The sequence below is a fragment of the Plectropomus leopardus genome, chromosome 10 (genome assembly GCF_008729295.1).
Source record: "Plectropomus leopardus isolate mb chromosome 10, YSFRI_Pleo_2.0, whole genome shotgun sequence".
Taxonomy (NCBI): domain Eukaryota; kingdom Metazoa; phylum Chordata; class Actinopteri; order Perciformes; family Serranidae; genus Plectropomus; species Plectropomus leopardus.
In genome coordinates, this window is record NC_056472.1 from 17,735,935 (window position 1) to 17,760,466 (window position 24,532).

Below are 24,532 nucleotides of genomic sequence, written 5' to 3' on the forward strand. Positions count from 1 at the left end.
ATGGAACGAAAGTAAGAAGAATTTCACCTGTGCTTGCACATCTCTTCTCCTCCACTGTCTGTCACACATTTTACACTTGAAGTTTTAAATCAAAGTGTTTTGTGCATCAGAAAAAGCCTTCTTTTAAGGGTCATCGTAACTGATAATAGTAATTGGGAAATACTGAGAAACTGTTTTCTGAAAGTCATTGCACTATAAAAAATACCATCCTGTTGCTGCTTTACCTGATTATTGTTTTACTCACATTCAAATCTTATTTTCTCATCTAGAAAGGTTTTCCTCTTGAAACTACCCTCGATGAGATTCAGGAGTGGCTGACTGGCAAAGGCAACATAGAAAACATTCAGCTGAGGAGAAACCTGCAAAGACAGTTCAAGGTAAATTAAATATGGTGCAAAATTCAAGTAGTGTTTTGTCCCATTGAATTTGGTTAGGTTTGTATAATAACTTGATTTTTTTTTCCTTTTACAGGGATCAGTATTCATCTGTTTTGACACAGAAGAGACGTCCAAGCAGTTCCTTGAGCGCTCAGACATTAAGTCATTCAAAGACAATGAGATGCTTGTGTTGTCGAGGTAAGTTGTACTGCCGCTTGTTCTGAAATGTATTACTCTGTAAATCAGAGGGAGAAAGTAAATGTGGTATGCTCAAAAGGCAAATCAATAGTGCATTAAAAAGGTCAAGCTTTCCTTTTTGGTTTAACTTTTTACTCAGAAAGTGAGTATATTTAATCCACCCAGGGCCGCGCAAACCTTTTAATATCAGTGCATATAATAATCGTCATTGCTGTTCTGCTTTCAGAGAAGACTATCATGCAAAGAAAGCAGAGGAGAGAAAGCAGTACAAAGCAGAGACAAAAGCAAAAGTTAAACAGTGAGTACACAAGCAATACTTTTATGTCCTAAAACAAACTGTTTTATGAAAAATTACTGATTTCCTCTCAAAAAATATTATTTAGGGAAAAGGAACAACAGCAGAAAGATGCAGAAGAGAAAGAAATGGTAAGATCTTCTGTACAAGTTGACGTTCTCTCGCGTGGATGGACTCTGGTTCCAGTAATAATGATAGTCATTTTTCGGTGTTGCAGGGTCTGCTTCTGGATGAACAGACAGGCTGCCTGTTGAAGTTTTCAGGAGAACTTGAAGACGTTTCGAGAGAGGACTTCCATGAACTGTTCTCCGGCCATGGAAAGATAAAGTGGGTTAATTTTACAAGAGGAGCCAAAGAGGTAAGAGAACTGTCCACCACTCAAGTCTCGCACTCAGGGTTAAGAGATTTAATGTAGTTAAAAGGATGCATTTTTACTCTCTACAAGGGCACCCTCCTTTTCAGCGGGAATGCAAAGGAAGCGTTCGACAAGGCCAAAGAGGCAAATGGAGGGGAACTGAAAATCAAAGACAACAGCGTTACATGGGAGTTGCTTGAGGGAGAAGAGGAGAAAAAGCAAATGAAGAGGATCATTGAAGCTCAACAAGAATCCTTCAACAGGTCCAGAGGCAAAGGTAAATGCACATTTCTCTGTCGTTAAAGCCTCTGCAAACGCTTGAAATAATAAGAAAAAAAAATCTGAGTTAAAATAAATGTTCCCAATTATTCAAATATGTGGTTCAAAACAGTTCATTTTAAGGATAATAGCATTTCTAAAGGCTGTGTGGGCGTGGCAGATCACGTTTTGACTGACACTTCTTCGGATCCGGCCTTTGTCAACTGTCTCTCGTCTCCACAGCAGCCATGGAGCAAAGCAGAGTCAGCGTGGTACAGCTCGTACTGTTCCAGGCCTCTGACTCCGGGTGCAGTTGTAAATCCAAAGACGCTCTTCACTAAAATGAGAGAGCTGTTATTTGAAGCCACGCAGCGCACTACTTCTTCATGAATTAAACAGCCGTTAAATTCATTACACATTCGCTCCTTTTCGGTGATTTGCCGCTCCTCCTTTTTATACTAAGAATCTGCTGTTGCATGTCTCAATGCCAGACTGGAATCAGTCAACTCAGAGTCAGGGGAGTGGGCGTATTTAAAGGACCGCAGCAGTTTCATGTACTCTTAACTGCTATGGGATGCAGCTATGTCGTAGCAGGTCCACTGCTCAAAAAACAAGAAAGCACAGCAGAGCAGTTTCCAAAGTCTGCAAGCATCTAAAACTGCAAGCAATCAACCTGTCCTGAACGGGCACTTCACCAGTCTAAAAGAATTTATAAGTTACCAGTAATTTTACCAATTTATGCACTTTGTCTGTCTTAAAAGGTGGCAGAGGAAGATCAGGAGGCAGAGGAGGAAGAGGAGGCCGAAGGGGAAGAGGTGGCAGAGATCATGGCAGAACTCAGTTCAGGGGCAAAAAGACGAAATTTGAAAGTGATGATGATGACGATGACAACGCAGACGATGGTAAGCGTCCTTCTGAGCTTCAAAACTCGGTCTGACGTCAAGATTTTTATCAAGTCTTAACATTGTTAATTATATCGCATCTACTTTGTGCTTTTCCTCAAGCCCCCGCAGCCCCAAAGAGAGAACGAGAAGACGCTGATGGTCCTGCAGCCAAGGTCGCCAAAACAGAAAACGGATCATAGTCATGAGGTCACATCCAGAATTTTTCTTTTGTGAAAACATTTATTATAAACAGTGAAAATACAGAGGCAACTTAAATCCATTCCAGTGAAAGCTTCAGGCTTTGGAGAATCGTAGGAAGTCCACCTGGATGTCAACCTAGAGAAGAATTTGCAAAGCTCTGTGTCAGTTTCCAGCTTTTTTAAGTCCCTGTTCATCGTGCCTCTTACATTATTTGTGTTCCTATATTTCTTTTAAGATACTTTTGGTTTTATCGTATTCAACATAAATCTGCTTTGACGGTTATTTAATTACACCTGAACATTTGGTAGGTTTTGTAATACCTGTGTGACATCTACAATCTGTGTGCCATCATGTTTTTTTTTCCTTGTAGATTTCCAACAGTGAGTGATGAGAAAAACTGCTTTGCTATTTTTTTTTAAAGTTTGCATATGTGAATAGCAAATAAATCAAATTGTGTGTGAACGTTTTTTGCCAATTATATTTTTAGACATCTGCTGGAAAACAGGAAATTTGTTTATTAGCTTACCGATTTCTTTTTGTGAAACTTGTAAGACGCTGGCAGGTCATATCTTAGTTCTGTAAAGAGAGAACGTAATTAGTATTTGAACGTTTTAGTTACAAGGAAAAAGATGCATTGTATTCAGGTGCAAAATTAACTTTTTTGTCCACCAGCCAAATGGCAAATGAAGGTTAAAATTTTACCAGCCTCCTGCATGTTTTACAAGCATTCAGCCAGATCTTAAACTTTTAGTGTCATGCCTGCCCTGCAGAAGCCAAAAAAAATTCATGCCTCCTCATATCTCTTAATATTTTTCAGTCTTTTCAATCTTTTAGGTCCACAGTGAAGGATTTAGATGGATATATTGGCAGAAATCAAATATAATAATCAAAACTGTTTTTCCATGTGTGTAAAATATCACCTGAAACTAAGAATTATATCCACATTCAGACAGGCCTGTCTTTCATGGAGTCTGCCATGTTGTTTCTACAGTAGCCCAGAATGGACAAATCAAACCCTGGCTGTAGATAGGGCCATTCACGTTTATGTGTTTTTGCATCAGCCTCCATAGTTCTCCTACAAGCTTCGTGCACAGAAGTACTTTCACTGGGTTGCAATCTGAAAGCTCACCACTAGATGGCATTAAGTCCTACTCACTACAGCTTTAACCCTTTGAAACCTGAGCATATTGGCTTGATTTCTTTCAAAAACATGGGAGGAAATTAGCAAGAAAATAGTAAAAATTACAAGGAAATTATAGTTTTAAAAAAATGGAAAAAAGTAAACACAAGGCAAACAAGAACCTGGGAAAAAGTGCTTAAAAACTACAATAATTCTGAAACAATTTTAAGTATGTAATTAGAATTATAAAAATATATATTCCCAAACTTTTTTCTTTGTCCTCAAAAATGTTCTAGTTTTTAAAAAATAATTTCCTAAATCTACTAATTGCTTGCAATTTGTGGAGCACTTAAAAAGTCTCTCATTGCCTTTTTTTATGTTTCTGAAAGAAACTGCACCAATTTGCTCAAAGGTTTAAATACTCTGAAAGGTGTCTCACAGCAGCACAAGAAAAGTGCCGTTGCTCCAGGTTTCAAAGGGTTAAACAATAATTGGGGAAGCAACTCATAAAAAATGATCCAGATGTATTTTTTTTAGAGAAATAAAGGTTAGTGTGATAACACCAGCAAAGTCTTGTTTATTTTTGCTGTATAAATTCTATTCATTGTCTTTGCCCCCGGTTATCCACACCTCACCTGCAGCGGCTCAGTGGCCCCACAGTTTTGGAGCCACTAGGCTGGTGGATGGTGATAATTTTATACACTGACTGTATTATTCTCTCTTACCTGCTATTACTTCCATCTTCACTCCCCAGTCATTAGCCTTCTTTTGTATGTGCTGTAATCAGATGAGGAATCGCACATCAACCATTTCAGTCTTCACAGATAAACATGAGATTTGAATCACAGTCAAAAAAAGAGGACTTAAGTTTTGACAACCTAACGTAAAAGTCAAAGTGTGCCTCTAAAGTTTTAAACTTTGTATACAGACATGGTTACAGCAATGTAACATCACAGTAAAATCATAAATGTGACTGATTGACGAGTTTCTGTTGGGATTCAGCCTCCTCCCTAAACTCGACCCGGCATAGAAAACCACAGAGGACGCAGGACAACTTCACTCATTTCAACTCAATTTATTGAAGTGATGATTAGTGAAGTATGGTGTTAGGGCTTCACACGGATCCAGATACTGAACTCACCTCTCGTGTTGATGTTTTGTGGAGCGAATACACAGCTGTTTTTGCCATTGTCAGAGCTGCCCGTAAGAACTTCATGTCCATACCTTAAACAAAGAATAAAAATGTAAAACTTCATGTATATCCATACGGCTACACCCATTTAAAGGGCCAATCCACTGACTTTTACACATGAAGACACGTATACATGTCACAAAGAGAACTGTTGTTGCAGCAGAGATGGCCTCTAATTCAACGTCGATGTCAGATTGGAGTTACTGTGATTATAGTGTCAAACTTATACATTGCGATTACAACAAGGGACACTCAAATTTTTAAGACAGCTCAGAATTTGCGTTAGATAACACAGAAAACCGTGTTAACTGAAAGCCCCCCCAACTTGTTAGAAGAACAACACAAAATCACCGGAATAGCTCCTTACACCATACTCACCTTGATTGTGTTTTGTCCCAAATGGTGGATTCATGATTACGGTGTCAAACTTTTTTGCGTACGCCTCTGCCTCCAGAGAGCATAGGTCACACTGGACCAGATCCACGTTAGAGATCTCGAACTCCTCTGCATTTCTTCGGAAGATGTCCAGTGCGTCGTTGTCAATGTCAAAGCCAACACACAAACTGAGGAAGAGAATGAGGAATGAACTGAATTTAAAGCACAACTGTTAGGGATTGTTTTTAATTATTAGCAGGGAGGGGCTGATGCAAAAAGGTGGAGGCATGCCAAATAATTTTTTAAGCACTGAAGAGTTTTTTTTTTTTTAATTTATTTATTTTGGCTTGGCTTTAAATTTATACCATTTATTATGGAAACAAACCGTATAAAAACTGAAATTATAGTCGGAGTTTCAAATGTCAGACTGTCCTTGAACACATCATGTGCTACTAACGCTTCTGTCAGAAAAACAAAAAACAAAACAAGAGTTAACCCTTTAACATCTGGATTGACATTAGTTTTATTCAGTGTTATTTATTTAAAATTTAAAGAAAATTGGTTGAATTAAAAAAAAAACATAACGAACTACATGGCCTGCAAACTACAAAAAACATGGTAAAAAGTGACAAGGAAATGACATGAAATTTAGCTTAGGGGGATTATCAGATATGTTCAAAACATGAGGGAAAATGTACAGAAACTATATTTATAATTGTTTCAGTTATATATGTAAAATTATGTTACAGAAGAATAACATTTTTTAGCACTCTATTTTTGGGGCCATATCTTGTTAAGTCGCTCATCGCCCTCACGTTTTAGAAAGAGTGTAAAACCAAGAATTTCCTTTAAATCCAGGATTTTGTCTTCAACTTTTCGCTTTTAAATCAGAAGGTCTGTAATTTATGGTGGAGGGAGGGTCATGCATTTTCGCCCAGTCAGTCACTCAGGGAGGCTAAAATATTTGTAGCTTCGGGGGTAAAGAAAAAAAAGTCACATCCCTGCCTTTGACAAGTGAAGAACAGTCCCTTAATTGTGCTGACATTACTGAAAACGATGTAAAGAGGACGGTCAGATGTTCTCACCCTGCATCAAGCATCACAGCCCCGATACTGAGGACTCCACAGCCACATCCCAGATCTGCCACCAGTTTACCCTCGATGTCATCAAACGTGCTCTGGATTGTGTAAAGCATGTACGCTTTGAGAAAAACAAACAAACACAGAGAGTAAATGAGAACAGTGTGAGCCATCAACAAACCCGTGTGTGATGATCACGCGCTGTCACCTCACCAGCAATATGAGGACTGGTTGGATATTGCTCCAGAAGGATTTTTGGCTCTTCAAACGCGTCCACCTGCTGCAGGCAACTCTCCAACTCCTTGAGTTTCATCACCAGCGACTGTTATGTCCAAACCTGTTATTCTTCAGCTAAAATCGTTGAGTGTACATTTTTAGCATTTTTAGTTTAGACAACTTCCGGAAGCACGTGTGCATCAGCCAAAACAATCCGACTTTGACTCCGGAACGCATGATAGTAGTTCCTCCTTGCTTCTTCTTCTTTTTTTTTTTTCTATTAAGAAAGTTATCTTGGCATTTTAGAATATGAGTCAGTTAATTACAATGCATGCTGATAACATACATGCCAGAAAACACACACACACACACACACACACACACACACACACACACACACATATATATATAAATGAAATAACAACAGGAATACTACTACTACCTCTACTACTAATAATAATTTAATATATATTAAATTTGTAATAAATACAACTATAAAAAAACAATAATTATGTATGAAAAGTGAAATACTATTTACGTACAAATTAAATAGTGTCTTGTGTTGTCCGCACAACCCTGTGTTGATAACATGAATGCCAAAAAAACATAAAATAAAAGATTTTAAAAAGGAAAAAAATGTAATAATAATGATAATAAAACAAAGAAAATGATTATGTAACAAATACAATGGTGAGAAAATATATAATGAAATAGAATGATTTTACAATGAATGTTGATGAATAAGCCATTTTCCAACATTATCATCAAATTTATTATTTTAAAAAAAGTGTCACCCAACAACACATTTTTCCATAGCGAGTGTTGGATGAAGTACCTGAAAGCCATACTCGAGTGAAGATATCCTAACAGAAAATAACTCTGGTAGAAGCAAAAGTTACCTGTTAAAATATTCATTGAGTAAAAGCAAACAGTATCTGATATTTACAGTACTAAACTAACTAGTAATTTAATGATATTGAATGTACTTATGTATTGAAAGTAAAGGTACAAGTAAATGCTGGTTATAAAAAAGGAAGAAATGTACATCTTAAAAATGGAGGCAACATTACTCTTTCACTACTTACTACTACTTACAAAATTCAGTTTTTCCTTCCCACCCGTTCCTTCACGTGACTATCTGTCGCTTCCTTCTTCCCTCCTCTCCTCCTCTCCTTCCCTGTTTTGCAGTAAATAACTAAAATGTGTAGTGGAAATGTAGTGGAGTAAAAGCATACATTTAATTTAATAAATGTAGTGGAGTAGAAGTGAAAGTTCAGAGAATTCTAAATATATAAAATATATTAAAAACAATTCTAGATACAAACAGGTATAGATACTCCCCACAAATACTAAGTTACATGATAAAGTAAAGTATTAAGTATCGTTATTATTATTATGTAATAATATTAAAGTATTATTAGCCTACTATTACATATTTAGCGAGAACCCCGCCTCACTAAATATTTTAAACTAATCTCTTCACTTTAGCCTTTAACTAGCTCTTACTTAAATGCTTATTTAAAATGTTGTATTTTCCTTAATTTTCTGCATTTTATACACTCTAATTTTTAGCTTTATTTCTATTAATATTATCTCAGTGGGTTTTATTTTATGTTATGAATTCTGTGCATTCTATTTTTGTCATTTTTAAAAATCTTATTTTCACTAGTAATGTCAAATGACTTTTGTCAATTTGTTCTATTTTGATATTTTGTTATTTTTAAATGCGGGTTTTATTATGTCTTTATGTCTTCTATGGCTTTTCATGTAAAGCACTCGGGGTAGCTAATTTCTTGCATGAAAGGTGCTATACAAATAAAGTTTATTATTATTATTATCATTATTATTTCTGCATGAACTGAGAGTAAAGTACATTTAGAAATTCTGCAACTGGCTGCTTCTAGTGCACTAGAATAGACGAGGCAACGAGTTCTATCGCGAGAAAGCCCGAGAACATGGAAACAAGACAACAAAAATAAATTTGTGGACAACAAGCCAGAGTGCATGATGGCGGCGTCGCTGCTGCGCCGGGACAAGAAAGCCACTGCCGCCCACTTGAAGGCAGACTTAAATCGGACTGACAATAGCTCCGGGGTGCGACAACTTCAGGAGCTGCTCGACGCTGTGCTAAATCCCGAAAAACCAGCGGCGGACACAGAGGCTCTCGACTGGTGTAAATGTCTAATTGCAGGAGGCGAAGGTTTCGAGGAGTTCTGCAAAACGGTCCGGTCCTATGACAACGCGACTCTGTGCGGCTTGGTTTGGACGGCTAATTTCGTGGCGTATCGATGCCGGACCTGTGGCATCTCCCCGTGCATGTCACTGTGTGCTGAGTGTTTTAATAACGGAGACCACACGGGCCATGATTTCAACATGTTCAGGAGCCAGGCTGGTGGGGCCTGTGACTGTGGAGACAGTAATGTCATGCGAGAGAGTGGGTAAGTCCAAGCTAGCTGCTAGCTAAGCTGGCTAAGCTAACCAACGGCCAGTATTGTTTTGACAGGTCAGACTCCGGTTTATAGCCGAGCAGCTACGTTTCCACATAAAAGAGTTTGCTTTGGAGGGTTGGTACATGAGGTTAACATACTGACATTGAATTAAATTAGCAATGAAGCCAAGTATTGCAAAAATAAGAAACATCAAAATAGTATAGATTTAAATGACAATTTTAAAAAGTGAAGAAAGTACTATTTTATTTGTTTAACTTTTGACCAGAGAAAATTTCCTGAGATTTAAAAAAAAGACCTCCTTCAATAGTGTCCTGGTTAAGACAAGCAGCAAAATAAGTTACAGACAACATGGAACAAAAAGTACAAAATCAAAAGCAGAATAAAACACAAACAGAAGTTAATACAAAAGAGGACTAAAAAGTATGCTGATATATGCTAGAAGTGAACAAGAAAAATTAAAAGACCTGCTAAAATACACACTGACATTGGCATATTTAAGATTATATATAAGAGTCGTGCAACACCGCTTTGAAGCGGCCGGGATGAGTGCAGTTTTTAGTCCATCTTCACAATATTCCACATATATGAAGCTGTATACATAACTATACAGTACATCTGAATGATGAAACGAAAGAGCTGTGCAATTTTTAGAAGAGGTAGTTATTTGCTAAAATGTGCAACATTTTGCCCAAGGAATGCACAGAAGTTCAGTTGCAGATGGGAAGAAACACTTTTGTTGTTTTGAAATTATTAAGTTTTTCCATTTTAAGACATAAACACAAATGGACAAGTACTGAAAAAAAAACCCCACAAACACCATAGACTGTACAAAGGCACAGAATAATATCTGCAGTGATCATGACATCAATGAATCAAAAGTCCATTAGCATGGCACCAATCCTTGTAGGAGTCATTGCGTGACCAATTCTTAAAATCAAGCCTGAAAACAAAATTAGGTTGCTATGGCACAGTGAAAGCAAAAGAAAAATTAACCCAATTCTTTCATTTCTATGTTAGGGTTGTAATTTAGTGAAAAAGAAATATTCACAATATTAGTCAAACATGAAACGTATATCCAAAAAGCAGGCAAGTTCAGCAACATATAGTGTCTGGCTCGTATGATATGTTAAAATATGATTTTCTACAGTTATGCAGGTTGGCTATCATTAACTTAAATGATGCCTTCTCTGTCATTAACTTAACCCACTTTCTATATTCAGGTCTAACTGGACTTTTCCAGTAGTGGAGGATAACCCTAGCAGCTGTGATAAAGCCTGTTAGGGCTTAGAGCAAATGTTGGTTTGGAGATCTTTGGTAAACCCTGTCACCCAAATGGCAAGAAACTGTTTTCTGAGGGTTTGGCCTCAGCTTTTTGCTAGAGGGGAGTGATTCAGAGAGCTCCCATCCAGGGTTGGAGGAGTGGGCCACAATTTTTCTAGGTCGTGGAGGGCCAGTCACCCACTGTGAATGACATGCAGAGGTTTGCATTTGTCCTTGGCAGTGGCAGCAGAGTACCAGATGGTGATGGTGGAGGTTAGGATGGACTCTGGCAGTATAGAAGCACACCAGGATTACCCACACATCTATTTTTGGCCTGCCACGATGAAAACATCTGCCGCCATCAATTGATTTTATATTTTTGGAGCTGGACCGTTCATTAGGCACACAATTGGATGAAATTTATTAACCGTTTGGTTATTCTGTGGAGGACACTGTCGGAGGGCAGAGCATACTCTGGGCACAGATGGAGCAGCAGAGCACCAGGTGCAGTGAAAGTGAAACTTTGGGCTTGTGTCCACATAGCATTTTACTTCGGCAGAAAAGAGGTGGCAGGGCATTGGGGAGTGCCTCATACCCATGCTTTATAAAAGAGTGCTCCCAGCTATTTTTTTCTTAAATGACATGCTGCGATTGGGGTTTGTTTCTATGACAACAATATCTTAACATCAGTAATAGCTAGTATGCTAATGTGATGTGACATTAACAGAGGGTTGACTATAAAGGTAGCAGCAGGCTTACAACAGTACAGTGATAAAAGCGCAGCACTCACCAGCACCATCCAGTGTCCTCCAGCCAATCTGCTCTCACAGACAGGTTTGTCTGTCTTTGTTGTGACATTAGCTTAACTAAGGAAGCAGCAGTGACATCACCAGTGCCTGTCTGGAAAGTTATGAGATTTTCAACTGGAAACACTGGGAGCAGCCGCACAAAAAGGCGGAGCGCTCTGTAAATAGACACCGGGCGCAGCGCTTTTTGTCCAGGTGGCTGCATGCAGCCGCAGATGTCCGCTCTTCATAGAGAGCAATTGGAAAAAAGACATTGGTGCTGAAAAAAAATGCTAGATGGACACAGGCCCTGAACCGTTTATTGTGCTGGGTCTAAATGTTTGCAGCAGTAGCTCCCATCATCCATCGATCTGATCTGCTCTAATAAAATCAACAAATCAATTATCCACCCAGCAACTCAAACTGCTTCTGAGGAGACAAAGAAGTCCAGGCTGGAAGTGAGTTTCAGGTGATCATAGCTGGATGGATGATGGGGATTGGTGGGTCTATGTTCTTCCAGATATCCACAACCATCTCCCCTGTCTTTAGAGTGCCAGGTTTTTCAGTCTGCACAAGGACACTAGATGGTCAATTTTCCACCTGTAGGTGGACTTATCCCACCAATAAGGATGGTGGTGAGTCCAGTTAGGGTGGTATCATCCGCAAACTAAAGCAGCTTGACAGATGAATGACTGGAGGTGCAGCTGTTGGGATACTGTTGGTAAAGGGAGAGGTCTTGATGGGAAGTGATATAACTGAAAAAATAAAATTTCCTAATCTGTGTCATCTGTTTTAGCTTTCAGATCATTCTGTATGAGATATGTTTACTAATTACTGCCAGTCAGCAACAGTGTTGAATATTATGATACTCAAGTCCTGCTCAAAGGTTTAGCGGTAGCTGGAGGTTTCTGTATATCTGTATAATGCCAATATATGACTGCTAAGTTATGGCGTGGATGTTTGATTATTGTGATATGAATATGCCCTCCTTTTTACTACTTTTTACTCCAGACAAAAGCCATGTGATACTGCAATTTGTTGTTATTATAATTCTTGATGATATTTTTACTCTTAGACACCCTTATGTATAATCATGATTTAGAAAAAACATTGCATGCTTGTATCAAAACTCATGCACTAATTATTGTCTCAGTTTTTATATTGTTTTTTGAGAAACAACATATTGTGACTGTAGATGTTATCAGTATCCAGCAGCTGACTTTGCTTCGGACTGATTTGTCTCAGTCAAAACACTCTTGAACAAGAGATGTAGTAGTTTGTGTGTTGCCATGGGTCACTGTGTGTATGGCAATGATAAAAACAAAAACCTTCCAAATTACTTCTCTTGAATGCTCACCTAATCCCAACCATCCTTAAACCTTACCCCAACCCACTATTCAATTCAATTCAATTATTACATCTATATAAAGAAACAAAAAATAAAAAATAAATTATATTAAAACCCAACTTTCCAGTTTGGCAGAACCATTATGGAGCCTCTACTGGAATTCTGCTCATTGTCTGGTGTCACCTAAGCTGCCTAAGAATTCAAACAAAAATGGATTAATGAAAGCAAGGAGGAGCTACTTTGGCTACTTAGATCTTCATGAACTGTAACGTTAACGTTTGTTTGTTTTTCTGACAGGTTTTGCAGACGGCATCGGTTGAGAACAGGGGAGAATATCCCCTCAATACCTCGAGACCTTCTCTTGATGTCTGAGATGGTTCTTCCTCGCTTTATCCTGTGTATCATACAGTATCTGAGAGATGGATACACTGAACCAGGTGAAAACACTCATGACAACAAACCTTTCTTTACAGAGACGTAGGATACTATATACTTTGTCCCACTTGCCACCTTGAACAAAGGTTGTAACTATGAAAAATAAAATTATGTTCGTATTTTTCAGAAACCTTTTATCTGAAGTATTCTATGTTCTTTCATTTACATTTATATTTTATCAGTGATGTGGGTTTCCTGTTACACAGAATCTCCTGTGCATGCATGATACCAGTGCTATACAGTTGTTTACATCCAAAGTTAGGTTCACAAGTACCGAGTCTGATGGCTTATCTCTTATCACGCTTTACCAGACACCTCAACAGAGAGAGATCTACAGAAAGTCCTGCAGCAGCTGGAACCTCAGATCTCCTTCCTGGAGGAGCTCACGAAGATGGGAGGCGCAATGAGGACTGTACTGACAAAGATCTTGACCAATCAGCAAACATTCAAGGAGTTGAGCATGGGTAATAGACCAATAATATTTGATCATTATCAAGCACTGCCGCACTGGTTTCTTTTGGTTTTAGGCAGTTTTTCTATGTTATGAAAGCAATGTTATTGTGCTGTCTCCTTATTGTCACACCTTTTCAAAACTTAAAATAAAAAAAATGCATATACTTGCATTATATAATTATTATTTAGGGCTGTCAAACGATTAAGTTTAAAATTGCAGTTAATAGTTGCAGTTTAATCGCATGTTTTCAATTCCATTATATTGCATTACAAAATGTCGATAAATGTACGTCCATATTGACAGGGTAAAGCATTTCTTACCAGTTTGTTTTGATTAGGAATCATGACAGTAACAAACTGCATGTGACTCATAAAGTGAGCATGACTGTAAAGGGGAGACTCATGGGTACCCATAGAACACATTTTCATGTAGACATCTTGAGGTCAGAGGTCAAGGGACCCCTGTGAAATTACCACGCCGTTTCTCCATTGCCAAAATTTTTAATTAAATTCAGGTCTCCTTTCATTAAAATACCGTGCATTTGCTTGTGATAAAGTTCTCTATATGTTGAGATTTTGACATCGCAGTAATTGTTGCAATTTCTGTTTTGCTTCACTGCTGCAGGCCAAGAGGAGAATTTGTATGCTAAAAAGAACTATGAAAAGTATTTGTCAGCCTTGAAGAATTCAGGTCTGGTGTCTGTGGAGGAGAAAGCCCAAGGTGCGACTGCTGATGTCACTGCTGGTGCAGAGGGGGGTGCAGGAGCAATGGTCCTTTTGGGTAAGATAATCATTACACTTTATATGAAACACATTTTCATTAACCACCTTTCAGCTGCTTTAAATGGTTTTGTAAGTGATTTGAAAGTCTTGATAATTTGCATTAATTTTTCAGGAGTCATAAGCTTGCCGGTGTCAGAAATCATAATTTATTGTCCGGACTTTTCTTTCACATTTTATTCCTTGCAGCAACCACTTTCTGTAACACTTTCTACACAGAGTTTATTTGAACTGCCTACATCATCGCTATTACAGATTATAATAGTGTATGGTATCATTAGGTTATGACAAATTGACACCGCAGACCTCAATACTTACTTCTAGAGAAATTAAACTTTGCATACATGATTTTGTTGGAAATAGAAGGTATGTCACAACTTATTTTAACTCATGTTTAATATTGATGTTTGAACAAATTGTCAGTTTTGCAAACTAATATTTCTGGCATCTGCACGTGTTTGTCCAGTGGGTTAAGAAGCTGCTGCTAATGGCTACTCATGGCTAAATGCTCGTTTGTTTTGTTTTTTAGGAACCACTGCACCAGGGAGCCCAGATGAGTCTAATAAAGAGGTATGTGCCACCAACACACATACAATAACCTAACTAATTTTTTTCTTTAAATGTACAACAAAAATGGTGATCACAAGTGGCCAGAGCTTACACTGATGTCTCAAATCAAATCCAAAGATATTCAGTTCATGTTTGGGATTATTGCTTTCTTATTAAAGAAGCAGTGTGTAGGATTAAGTGACATCCAGCAGTGAGGACTGCAGATTGCAGCCATCTGAAACTTCTTCCACGTGTGAACTCGCCGTTAAGATTCCTTCAGTGTTCATAGCTTTTATGTGCAGCAGAGTTATTCAGAGGTGTTGTCCTCTCCAAAACAAACAGACTAGGTGCTTTAAACCAGTAAAAACACAGAAAAAGCAGTTCCAACACTGTTCAGCTTGTCATGTGCAGGCCGCTAACTAGGGTGGCCGATGTGAAAACATGAATGGCTCTATCTAGAGCCAGTGTTTGGTTGGTCCATTCTGTGCTACTGTAGAAACATGGCAGTGCAACATGGTGGAGTCTGCAGACAAGGATGCCCTTCTTCTGCAAATATAAACAACTCATTCTAAGGTAACAAAAACACAGCAAATCTTATTTTCACATTTTAAAGAAAACATACTTATTATGTTATCTTCCATTTCTGCCTACATATCCACCTAAATCCTACACGCTGGACTTTTAAGTGATCAGTCAATTACCAATTGGTTGGTTGAATTTTTTGCATTCCAGGTTACTCTATTTAGTTTTGATATGAACTAATACACTGTTAAACATTTTGTAAACCTGTTGGTTAAAATTTGTCTTGATTTTTTTTTTTTTTTTTTGCCTTTTCAGGAGGACCAAGATGGAGGGCAGTCTGTTGGACAAAGGAAGAGGGTTAAGCTGAGCAGCAGTACCAAAGGTAAATGTAAAGAAAATATAATGCATGAATATGTGTTACATGAAATGGCCATCTTATCATGTGCCTTTTTTCTGCCCTCAGACCCCTTTATTATTGAATCTCTAAAGCATAAATGCTTTCTGGAGGAGTTGCTGTTTTGGACAATAAAATATGAATTTCCCCAGAAGATGGTCACTTTCCTACTAAACATGTTGCCAGATCAAGATTACAAGGTATTTTCTCTTTTATTTTAACTTTTATTTACAAAAATACAAGTCTACTCCCACTTTTAGATGCATGTCTGGTTTTTTGTTGTAACTTCTTTGTACATCATGGTATAGACTCTCAGGTAATGGAAATGATGCTTATCATACATGTTAGGTTTTGAAAGCAATTGGAATCGTCGTTTTAAAAGTGACAGCATCATAACAGTAAGCCTTAACTGTGTCATGGGCTTTTCTCTTCCTCTCTGGCAGATCACTTTTACAAAAACATTTGTTCAGCATTATGCATTCATCATGAAAACACTGATGAAAAGCCACGAGTCAGATACCATGTCCAACCGCATTGTACATATTAGTGTGCAGCTGTTCAGCAACGAGGAGCTCGCTCGACATGTGACGGAGGAGTGTCAGCTGCTGGACATCATGGTCACAGTCCTCCTCTACATGATGGAGAGTTGCCTTATTAAAAGTGAACTTCAAGGTGAGCTGTCCAAATGTGTCTAATTATTTTGATTTAACACACCTCGTCACACTTCAAAGAGGTTGTTTGAAAAATGAAGCAGGTGGCTGCTGTGATTCTCAGTTTAGATCACCACATCACATATGAACAGCATGAGATTTTGTAACTAGGTTTTTCGGAAGTCATTGGTGATGTTGCAGGCTGATCATTACATTCTCTGGCAGTATGCGTTGTGAAACTGTTGCTGTAGCACACTGAAATTCACCTTCAGATGTGGAGCTTTAGTGTCTTAAGACAAAGGACGCAAGGATACCAAGGACCCCCCCTCAAAAAAACAAACAAAAACAAAACAACCAAAAAACGGAGTAGTCTGCTAAGTGTGTTTCTGTGGTCATCCTATGATGAAGTTACAATACACTATGAAAAGAACATGAAGACAAATTCAGTGAGGTGTCTTGAGTGTCCTCTCAGAGCTGTGGTATAATCAAGGAATTGTTGCCATATCTCTTCAAATCCCCTTGCTTTCCCTGACATCTCATATCGAATTTTCTCCATGTATTAAGTATTAGAGAACTCTGTAAGCCATGTTTCAAAACAGGGGGATATCTCTTTGTTCCAGACTTTAAGGAAAACTTCTTTGCAATGACCAGTCCATATTGAATTGACAAAGTTTTTTACTGACTTAGTGTTTCTAGCTGTTGCGACCAGCCAAGAATGGCTGTTTCATGGTTAGGAGAAAGATAAAGTCTATAAACATCTGAATAACAATGAAAAACTTCTGTCCAAACCTTCTGGACTCCAGAGCCAGAACAGATGAGCCAGCGATCCATCAAATTATTTACATTTAATACAAAGTGGCGATGAGGATGTGTAGAATGAATGTAATTTTACACGTGAATAATGGAGTCTGTGCATGACCTTAAACTGAATTAACTGATCTTGAGTTAACTGAGCACGCGTGTATGCTGCTAAGACATTTAGACCATGCATCTCCTGAGATTTCGACTCCCATATCGGTCTCCCAGGGTGTCCTCAGATAATCTGTGGATGGAGCAGTCTGGCCTGAGAAAAAACTCACAAACCTAGAGAGCAGCTGTTTGCCAGTGAGATGTTTTGAGAAGGAAAAACTGGACAGCATTCAAAGGAACAAAATGCTGCTGTTAATTTTGCTTCGTATTTTTTAATCATTCTCAGTGCAGAAAAAAAAACATGCACAGATGTTTCATCCCTCTGGCCATTCTCGTTCAAGCTCTGAGTGAAATAAGCTTAAAATTAAAATTTTTGAGTGCAGTCCTTTTTATTTAATACTGCATACAAAGTTGTTACCCCATAGGCAGCCAGGTGTTGAGATGTGTAACATGCATTGTCTTGCTCCACATATTTGTTTCTTACTTTTTGTTCTAAATGACTAAATACAAATTGAGTCAAAATGCCATTAACTTAATGTCTGTGTGTTTCCTTGTCTCTTGTGTTTCCCTTTAGATGAAGAGAACAGTCGCCACGTTGTGGTGAACTGCAGTGAGGCTCTGTTAAAGAACAACACCTACTGGCCATTAGTTAGTGATTTTATTAACATCCTCTCACACCAAAGTGTAGCGAAAAAGTTCCTGGAGGACCATTCATTGTTGATGCTGTGGATGAGCTTTGTGTCATTTTTCCAAGGTAAGTCATAGCTGTAGTTATAATGGTATGTTCAAAGCAATTTGTTGCCCATGCATCAATTTTTGGATGGAAATTTTCACAACTAAATGAAACTTTGAACGTGGAATTAAGTATCTAGGACAGAAACTGTGGGTTCTCTGCTGCATATCTACCTTTGATAATCCAGATTAGTTTAACAGCTGAGACAAATGGTCATGAAGCAGATGTTGCTCGAGGATCTCATAGCATCCTGTCCATGATCCATGGGGTCAAATATAACCCTTGATTCAAAAAATTGTTGCTGTTTGTGCAGAGTTTCAGGCAGACTCTATATATCAGCAGTATGCTAATGCCAGTTTCAGACTACAGGAGTTTTAAAATACTAACTGATTTTGAGATTGGGTTACATCACGTACATGAGAAACTTCACAGCTGATAATTTCAAACATGCACACACTACAAGATTTGAAGTAACAGTGCATCACACACTTCAGGATATTAGGATTACTGTACCAGAGGGAGCATGAATGTACCACATCATGTGATCTCATGGCGAAGCAAATGTAAACAAAACGGACACTGACATGGTGTGACAACTGGCTGTAATGTTAACAGTGCTTTACAATGACAAAAACAAAAGCGGAATTGTGAATTAGTATGGATAAGAAAGGGGTTAGGGGGACTTGATCAACACGGGTTGTGTTCCTCGGGGAGAACTGGAGATGAGATTTTAACTATTTCAGTGTCAGTCAACAGTGTTATGCTAGCTAACATTAGCCTCAAGGGCTAAAATGTTTACTTTTGCTTGGCAACTCTGTCCCCTGCGCTGTACTGATGTAATCCTAACCCTAATCATCAAGATTTTATTTATTAATTAATTTATTTAGAATATTTTTGGGGGGCTTTTGCTTCAATGAGATACAACAGTTTAAGCGTGAAAGGGGGAGAGAGAGGGGATGACATGCAGCAAAAGGCTGAGGTCATAATTGAACCCACGGCCACTGCAGCGACGACTTAGCCTCTGTACCTGGGACTCCCACTGTACCATCTGAGCTACTGGGTGCCCCATTATCAAGATTTTAATATTGGGGTGACCCCAATGAGTTTGTGAGCAGTTCAGGATGTTTAAGACCTGACCCTTAAACCTCTCATATTACCAGATAATCTCGACCAAACATCGGTACTGACCGAGGCCCCAGACCAGATTTTTCCTCTGATTTTCAGCAGGGGTGAATCGGGGATAAACTGGCCCAAAACCTTTGCAGTCTGAGCTTGGCTTTAGTCAGACAGAAGTAGACCTCACCTGTTCTCTGTTGATAATGCCTCATAGAAAAAGTGAGTTGTTGGGTGTATGACTCTGCGGCTGAATTAGGATTGTGGTTAGTGTTGCTCCCTTGCCATGTGTACTCTGCCACGACCCTAAAAATAACACTGACCCTTTCACAGTGGGCCTGAGTATCCTCTTGCTGACTTAATATGCACAGTCAGTGTCACTATTACATTATATGCATGTCTGCTGCACTTTCCTGCTTTAAATTCTCGTGTCTAATAGAGATTTATCTGGCACACACACATGCATACAGTCATTTTAGTATGTGCATGAACAAAATATATATTTGGGATAAAGAGGTCTTCAGTGAATTATCAAAACACAAGGTACATTTTTGGAGATTTTTCTTGATTGCTCACATGTGCAAGAAGCCACATGAGTGGTGTGTTCACTGTCTAACCTTGTGATCCATTTCCTGCTGTGATAGGTATGAACCTGAATAAGCGGGAGTTGAATGAACATGTGGAATTTGAGTCTCAGACATACTATGCAGCGTTTGCAGCAGAGCTTGAGGCCTGTGCACAGCCAATGTGGGGTCTCTTAACACACTGCAAAGTCAAAGTAAGTCCTGTGTACACCCTAAGATTGCTCTCACACATCTCATGTATATATTCCTGATAAATGATTAATTGAACATGCATCACAAGCATCCTGTGCTGCATGCACTCACTCTCTAACCCTGTGTGAATGAATGTATAACACAAATTCTCTGCTCACAGGAGACACAGGAATACACTAAAACTGTGGTACGCTACTGCTTGGAGACCCTGCAGATCTGGTTTGATGCCATCGGCTTCATTGATGAGGTAAATTTAAAAGGCAACTCACTGTTAACCAGCAAGCTTTCTCCTCCTCTGTTTCTCACGGCTTTTATGTCTCTGACAGCCTTCTCCTAATCAAGTGACATTTCACCTGCCATTGCACCGCTACTATGCCATGTTCCTCAGTAAGGTATGTCAGAGGCTTTCATCTCTTAAGACATGACTCTGCATTACTTTCTCATTTGTTTGTAAAGTTAATTGTTGGGTTGAAACTTTTCAGGCTGTGAAGTGCCAAGGCCTGGACCTGGACAGCCTCCTGCCTGATCAAGAGATGCTGATGAAGATCATGGTGCACCCACTCCAAATCCAGGTATAACACTAGAGGCCCATAAACAGATTGGTGGTTAGTTTTCTTGTATATACATATCCCCTTAAGTCAGAAGCCACTTGTTAAGGGGATACTTTGCAGATTTTCAACCAGCTTGGTATCATAACAATGTGGGTAGCATGTGTAAATGAACTATGTTAAACTTGCCCTTCATCTTACCAGCACCCAAATCTCCCTGCTCATTTCTCTTGGGCTGTTACTTGAATGTCAGATTTTACGTCCTAATTTTTACATGCCTGCCACACCAAAGACTGTGAAAGCGGATTGAGATAGAGAGCTGTCTTCCTCTCTCAAACTCGGATCAAACGGTAAACCAAGGCAGTGCCAACCAAATACAAACCAAGATTCTGTCTCTACATTGCCTATTTCTTGCCTAATATATTTTTAGAAACATGTTTTAGTGCACTGTTTGGCTGTAATATGAGAGTTTTTGAACAGGAAGTGGGCACCATTCTGTTTCGTGTAGATCAAATGATAAAACTAAGCAGTGCTGAATATATGAATCAAGATTTGTTAATGCATTGCCTATTTCTCTATTTTTGTTTTCCAGGACATGTTTTAGCTTACAATTTTAAATGTATTAAGAAATCATTAACTACAGGCTGGCCGCCATATTAGTTTTTGTAAGAGCAACTCGCATTATATCAAACACTAGCGGCAGTGTTTATGGGTCCTGTGCGACACAGTGCATTCTGGTAGTTGAAGGTTTCTTACCTTTTGAGCAAAAGCCAATGCCATAGTCCCCTTTTCTCAGTTTTCTTTTGTCGTTTAACACCAATTTCAAAACTGTTTGCATCTTTCAAATGCATAAACATCCTAGTTTTCTAGAAAGACCATCTTTCCAGCAGTGAAATACTTCCTCATCTAAAACATTTGCTTTATTTGCTGGTAGGCATGCTTGTCAGAGATCCACAGCAACATGTGGGTCCGGAATGGTCTGCAGATCAAGGGACAGGCTATGACGTATGTGCAGTCACACTTCTGCAACTCCATGATTGACCCAGACATCTATCTGCTCCAGGTTTGTATTGTTGTATTATCATGTATTTTGATTTTTTTTATTCTGGTTTTAATTTCTCTTTCTTTATTCATTTATTTTACAGGTTTGTGCATCAAGACTAGATCCTGACTACTTTATCTCAAGTGTTTTTGAGAGGTAAAGTCTAACTCCTACACATGCATTTATATATTTTGCATTTTTGATTCAGCACAGATTAGCAGCATTGTAAACACTGTTGTCTGTCACAAAGGTTCAAAGTGGTTGACCTGCTGACCATGGCGTCTCAGCATCAGAATGCTGTGTTGGACTCTGAGCAGGAGAGGCCGATGCTTGAAGGAGCTCTGACCTTCCTGGTCATTTTGACAAGCCTTCGTGTTCATTTGGGTATGTGGTGTAGCGGAGGATGCACACGGTCTACAGGAAATAAGAAATGAAAAAAAAAGAAGCCTATGATAAAGTAAAACTGCATTAAGACTATTGCCCAAATGGACTAAAAAACATAACTTACTATTTACCGAAAACCCACAGCTCACACTCTGAGTTCTGCTAATTGATATTTAAGTTACGGCTATAATCTATGTCATTTTGTCTTCACATTGTACTTCTCTCTCTCTCACCACCAGGGATGACGGATGATGAGATCCTTCGGGCTGAGATGGTCTCGCAGCTGTGTATGAATGACCGTACACACAGTGCGCTGTTAGACCTTGTATCCTTCATTACAGATATGTTAATGAGAAACTATATTCAGTCATCCATGGCAATCTTTTTCCTTAAGAGTGTTTTCTTAGATTCCTGAGAATCCCAACCCAAAGAGTGGCATTGTACCAGGGAGTTGTAGTTTTGAGGAGATGCTCTCTGCTGTGGCTGACTTCAAGGCACCGGTGTTTGAGCCTGGAGGCTCCATGCAACAGGGCATGTACACACCAAAAGGTAGGATCTGTGTGGTGAAGTTAAAGACGCGATTTGCTTGTAGTACATTGTAACAAGAAAGGGCCGTCCATGCCACCAATTTTAACTTTAAGTATAAATGTGTCTTTTAACAAATTGTTCTAACTCAAGTTGGTGAATGATATTGTTGGGATTGCTTTCAGAGCAATATGATGAAGGACAGAAGCACTGACAGCCAATCAAAATCCATCCGATTTTACAGGGTACCATGTCAGATGACAATGATAATGTCGGATGACATTACAGAGAGACTCATCTTTGATGTTTGATAAAATAAACTGTCTTTATGGGATACAGTCAGAATTAGCTTTAAGTGTTTTGTTATTATTATTATTAATGAGGCAAGGAGACAACTGTTACAGCAGTAAAATGTCATTTATATCTATTCCCAAGCTGCTGACATAGCTGGAGCACGCATCACATGCTTGAGCCCCTGTTTATAGTGTTTTGGATCATCAGCATGGGTGCTCACATCATTATTACTATAGTTGCTGTTCTTGGTGTTGATGGCCCTTTAACCTTTTTGAAAAGTGCAGTGGGAGATGTCACAGTAGTGGCAGGATTGTTTTAAGTGACAATTCATCCCAAAATGAAAAACACATTTTTCGTCTAGAAGGTAGACATCTCTATGGCCCATATCACCAATACTCTGCAACTCAAACCAAAACAGTCTAGACTGATAAATAGCACTACAGGTAAGAGATCAAATATGTTCTTTTAATTTGGGGGTAAACTGTCCCTTAAATGCTGTTATGCTTGCCGTCTGGTTTTGATTTTAGTTATTAGGTGTTGAGACAACAGGACTTAGTGACTTTTCTGAAGTGCAGTGAATGCCCTCTGGTTGTAAGTGGTATCTGCAAGACAACATGATCCTCTTAGAAGTAGATATGTCTGTCTGCTGCCCTCCACTGGCTAAAAGTATTGTTAGCAGCAGCAAGGACCACAGTGTATTGGGAATCGGGCATTCCATAATTAGGAGAATCTGCAAATCATTTAAAAATTGGTATAGTGTGCCATGTAATATTAAGTAAATCACTGGGCTGTTTTAATGTAATCAATAAAGTTTAGCAAATAGCAGAAACTATCTTATGCTCAAGGTATACTTGTGTCATAGATATTATTATGCTTTACCCACTGAGAGGGAAAAAATGTAAGTATTTTATTTCACTCTAATTTGTGAGTATACATTAGAAAACTTATTTATGAGACCTGAAAGCCTTGGTCATCAGATTTATTTCATTAGTCTTCAGCAGACCACTTGGGGGCAGGCTTACACCACTTACACAGCCAAGGTGAAAATAAGAAGACAGCGAGTCAATGTCTCTTTCTACCAGAGGTTAAAAAACATTTCTCTCCCTTTTCTCAACTAGCTGAGGTGTGGGAGAGGGAGTTTGACCCCATCATGGTCGTTCTCAGGACAGTCTATCGCCGTGACGTCCAGTCAGCAATGGACAGATACTCAGCATTGTAAGTTAACACGGGAGTCTTGATTTCCCTGAATAAATCATCTGTTTAGATAATTTAGATATTTGTTAAACAGCAACATTTCATTGGAACGTTTCTATCAATGTACATCATTGCATTTTGCTTGACATTGCTCCATTGTTTTGTCAAAATATTCATGTTGCCTGACAAACCCAACCTGCATCATGCTCTGTTCAGTGTCGTAAGGTCACCTCTCTCACCTGCCCATGAAGGGACATGATAAGAAAGGTTAGGTCTAGTGGGTGCTTTGGTTGGTTCCAATTAGATAGCTGTCTAGAAAAATCAATATTTCAGTCTAAATTGTAATAGAATTGAGGAAATCTGTCTTGTTTGGTTGTGGTATAAGACATCTCCAAAGACAAATGTGTCCACAGAGGTGAAGGAGATACCTTGGGGTTTATTTTCTTTAAGGTTGCTGGAATGTTTTAAGATGCTAATTATAATGAAAGCGTCCCTCACTCAGTGTGTCTGTGTATGAAATAGTAGTTTAGGAGATAACCTTTTTATAATTGGACTTTAGGCCTTCTTTGGTATATCTTGAAAGTGAGAAGAGATCACTGATTCAGCTGATTCTTTCACATACACAACATTATTTGCTTTTCTCGGACAGTTTCTTAACCAGACATAGCTAATGCATATTTCTCCTTGAAACATATTGCCACCTTCAGAGTCTGATACCAGCCTCATGTTGCTTATTCACACTGTGTGAATATGATGGATTGCCTGTCAGGCTGGACCTGGTCTTATATAACAATGATCCCATCATCACTAATAGAGTGAGCAGCACGTCGACTGCTCT

The 24,532-nt window shown here is 38.7% G+C and overlaps 3 protein-coding genes across 5 annotated transcripts in view; 2 read left to right on the top strand and 1 right to left on the bottom strand.

Moving 5' to 3' along the window:
- On the top strand, window positions 1-3,030 carry ssb (small RNA binding exonuclease protection factor La). Its single transcript, XM_042494757.1, is given in 9 exon segments — window positions 1-11; window positions 185-377; window positions 472-575; window positions 802-873; window positions 959-1,001; window positions 1,088-1,228; window positions 1,316-1,502; window positions 2,245-2,385; window positions 2,488-3,030. Coding segments are annotated over 9 exon segments (972 nt in total). The 3' UTR covers window positions 2,568-3,030.
- Window positions 2,535-6,739, bottom strand: mettl5 (methyltransferase 5, N6-adenosine). 2 transcript variants are annotated; one of them, XM_042495299.1, is made up of 7 exons: window positions 6,548-6,739; window positions 6,341-6,455; window positions 5,259-5,443; window positions 4,830-4,912; window positions 4,414-4,465; window positions 3,095-3,144; window positions 2,535-2,703 (listed from the first exon to the last, which is right to left on the bottom strand). In XM_042495299.1, the coding sequence occupies exons 1-7, from the start codon at window positions 6,645-6,647 to the stop codon at window positions 2,662-2,664; spliced, it is 627 nt and encodes a 208-aa protein (XP_042351233.1). In that variant the 5' UTR covers window positions 6,648-6,739; the 3' UTR covers window positions 2,535-2,661. The 2 variants fall into 2 exon arrangements, with proteins under 2 accessions (XP_042351233.1, XP_042351232.1); XM_042495298.1 differs by having other exon boundaries at window positions 6,341-6,432; window positions 6,516-6,739.
- Window positions 6,740-8,544: 1,805 nt separating this feature from the next.
- ubr3 (ubiquitin protein ligase E3 component n-recognin 3) overlaps window positions 8,545-24,532 on the top strand; it is a 57,890-nt gene continuing 41,902 nt past the window's right edge. For both annotated transcript variants that reach the window (XM_042494429.1, XM_042494430.1), the window contains exons 1-19: window positions 8,545-8,988; window positions 12,691-12,830; window positions 13,140-13,292; window positions 13,907-14,062; window positions 14,591-14,631; window positions 15,448-15,514; window positions 15,596-15,726; window positions 15,970-16,198; window positions 17,660-17,839; window positions 19,576-19,709; window positions 19,868-19,954; window positions 20,034-20,099; window positions 20,190-20,279; window positions 21,190-21,318; window positions 21,401-21,453; window positions 21,548-21,681; window positions 21,921-22,006; window positions 22,089-22,230; window positions 23,619-23,715. In XM_042494429.1, the coding sequence (XP_042350363.1) occupies window positions 8,555-8,988; window positions 12,691-12,830; window positions 13,140-13,292; window positions 13,907-14,062; window positions 14,591-14,631; window positions 15,448-15,514; window positions 15,596-15,726; window positions 15,970-16,198; window positions 17,660-17,839; window positions 19,576-19,709; window positions 19,868-19,954; window positions 20,034-20,099; window positions 20,190-20,279; window positions 21,190-21,318; window positions 21,401-21,453; window positions 21,548-21,681; window positions 21,921-22,006; window positions 22,089-22,230; window positions 23,619-23,715 (2,549 nt within the window). In that variant the 5' untranslated portion in view covers window positions 8,545-8,554. The remainder of the gene's footprint in view (window positions 8,989-12,690; window positions 12,831-13,139; window positions 13,293-13,906; window positions 14,063-14,590; window positions 14,632-15,447; window positions 15,515-15,595; window positions 15,727-15,969; window positions 16,199-17,659; window positions 17,840-19,575; window positions 19,710-19,867; window positions 19,955-20,033; window positions 20,100-20,189; window positions 20,280-21,189; window positions 21,319-21,400; window positions 21,454-21,547; window positions 21,682-21,920; window positions 22,007-22,088; window positions 22,231-23,618; window positions 23,716-24,532) is intronic.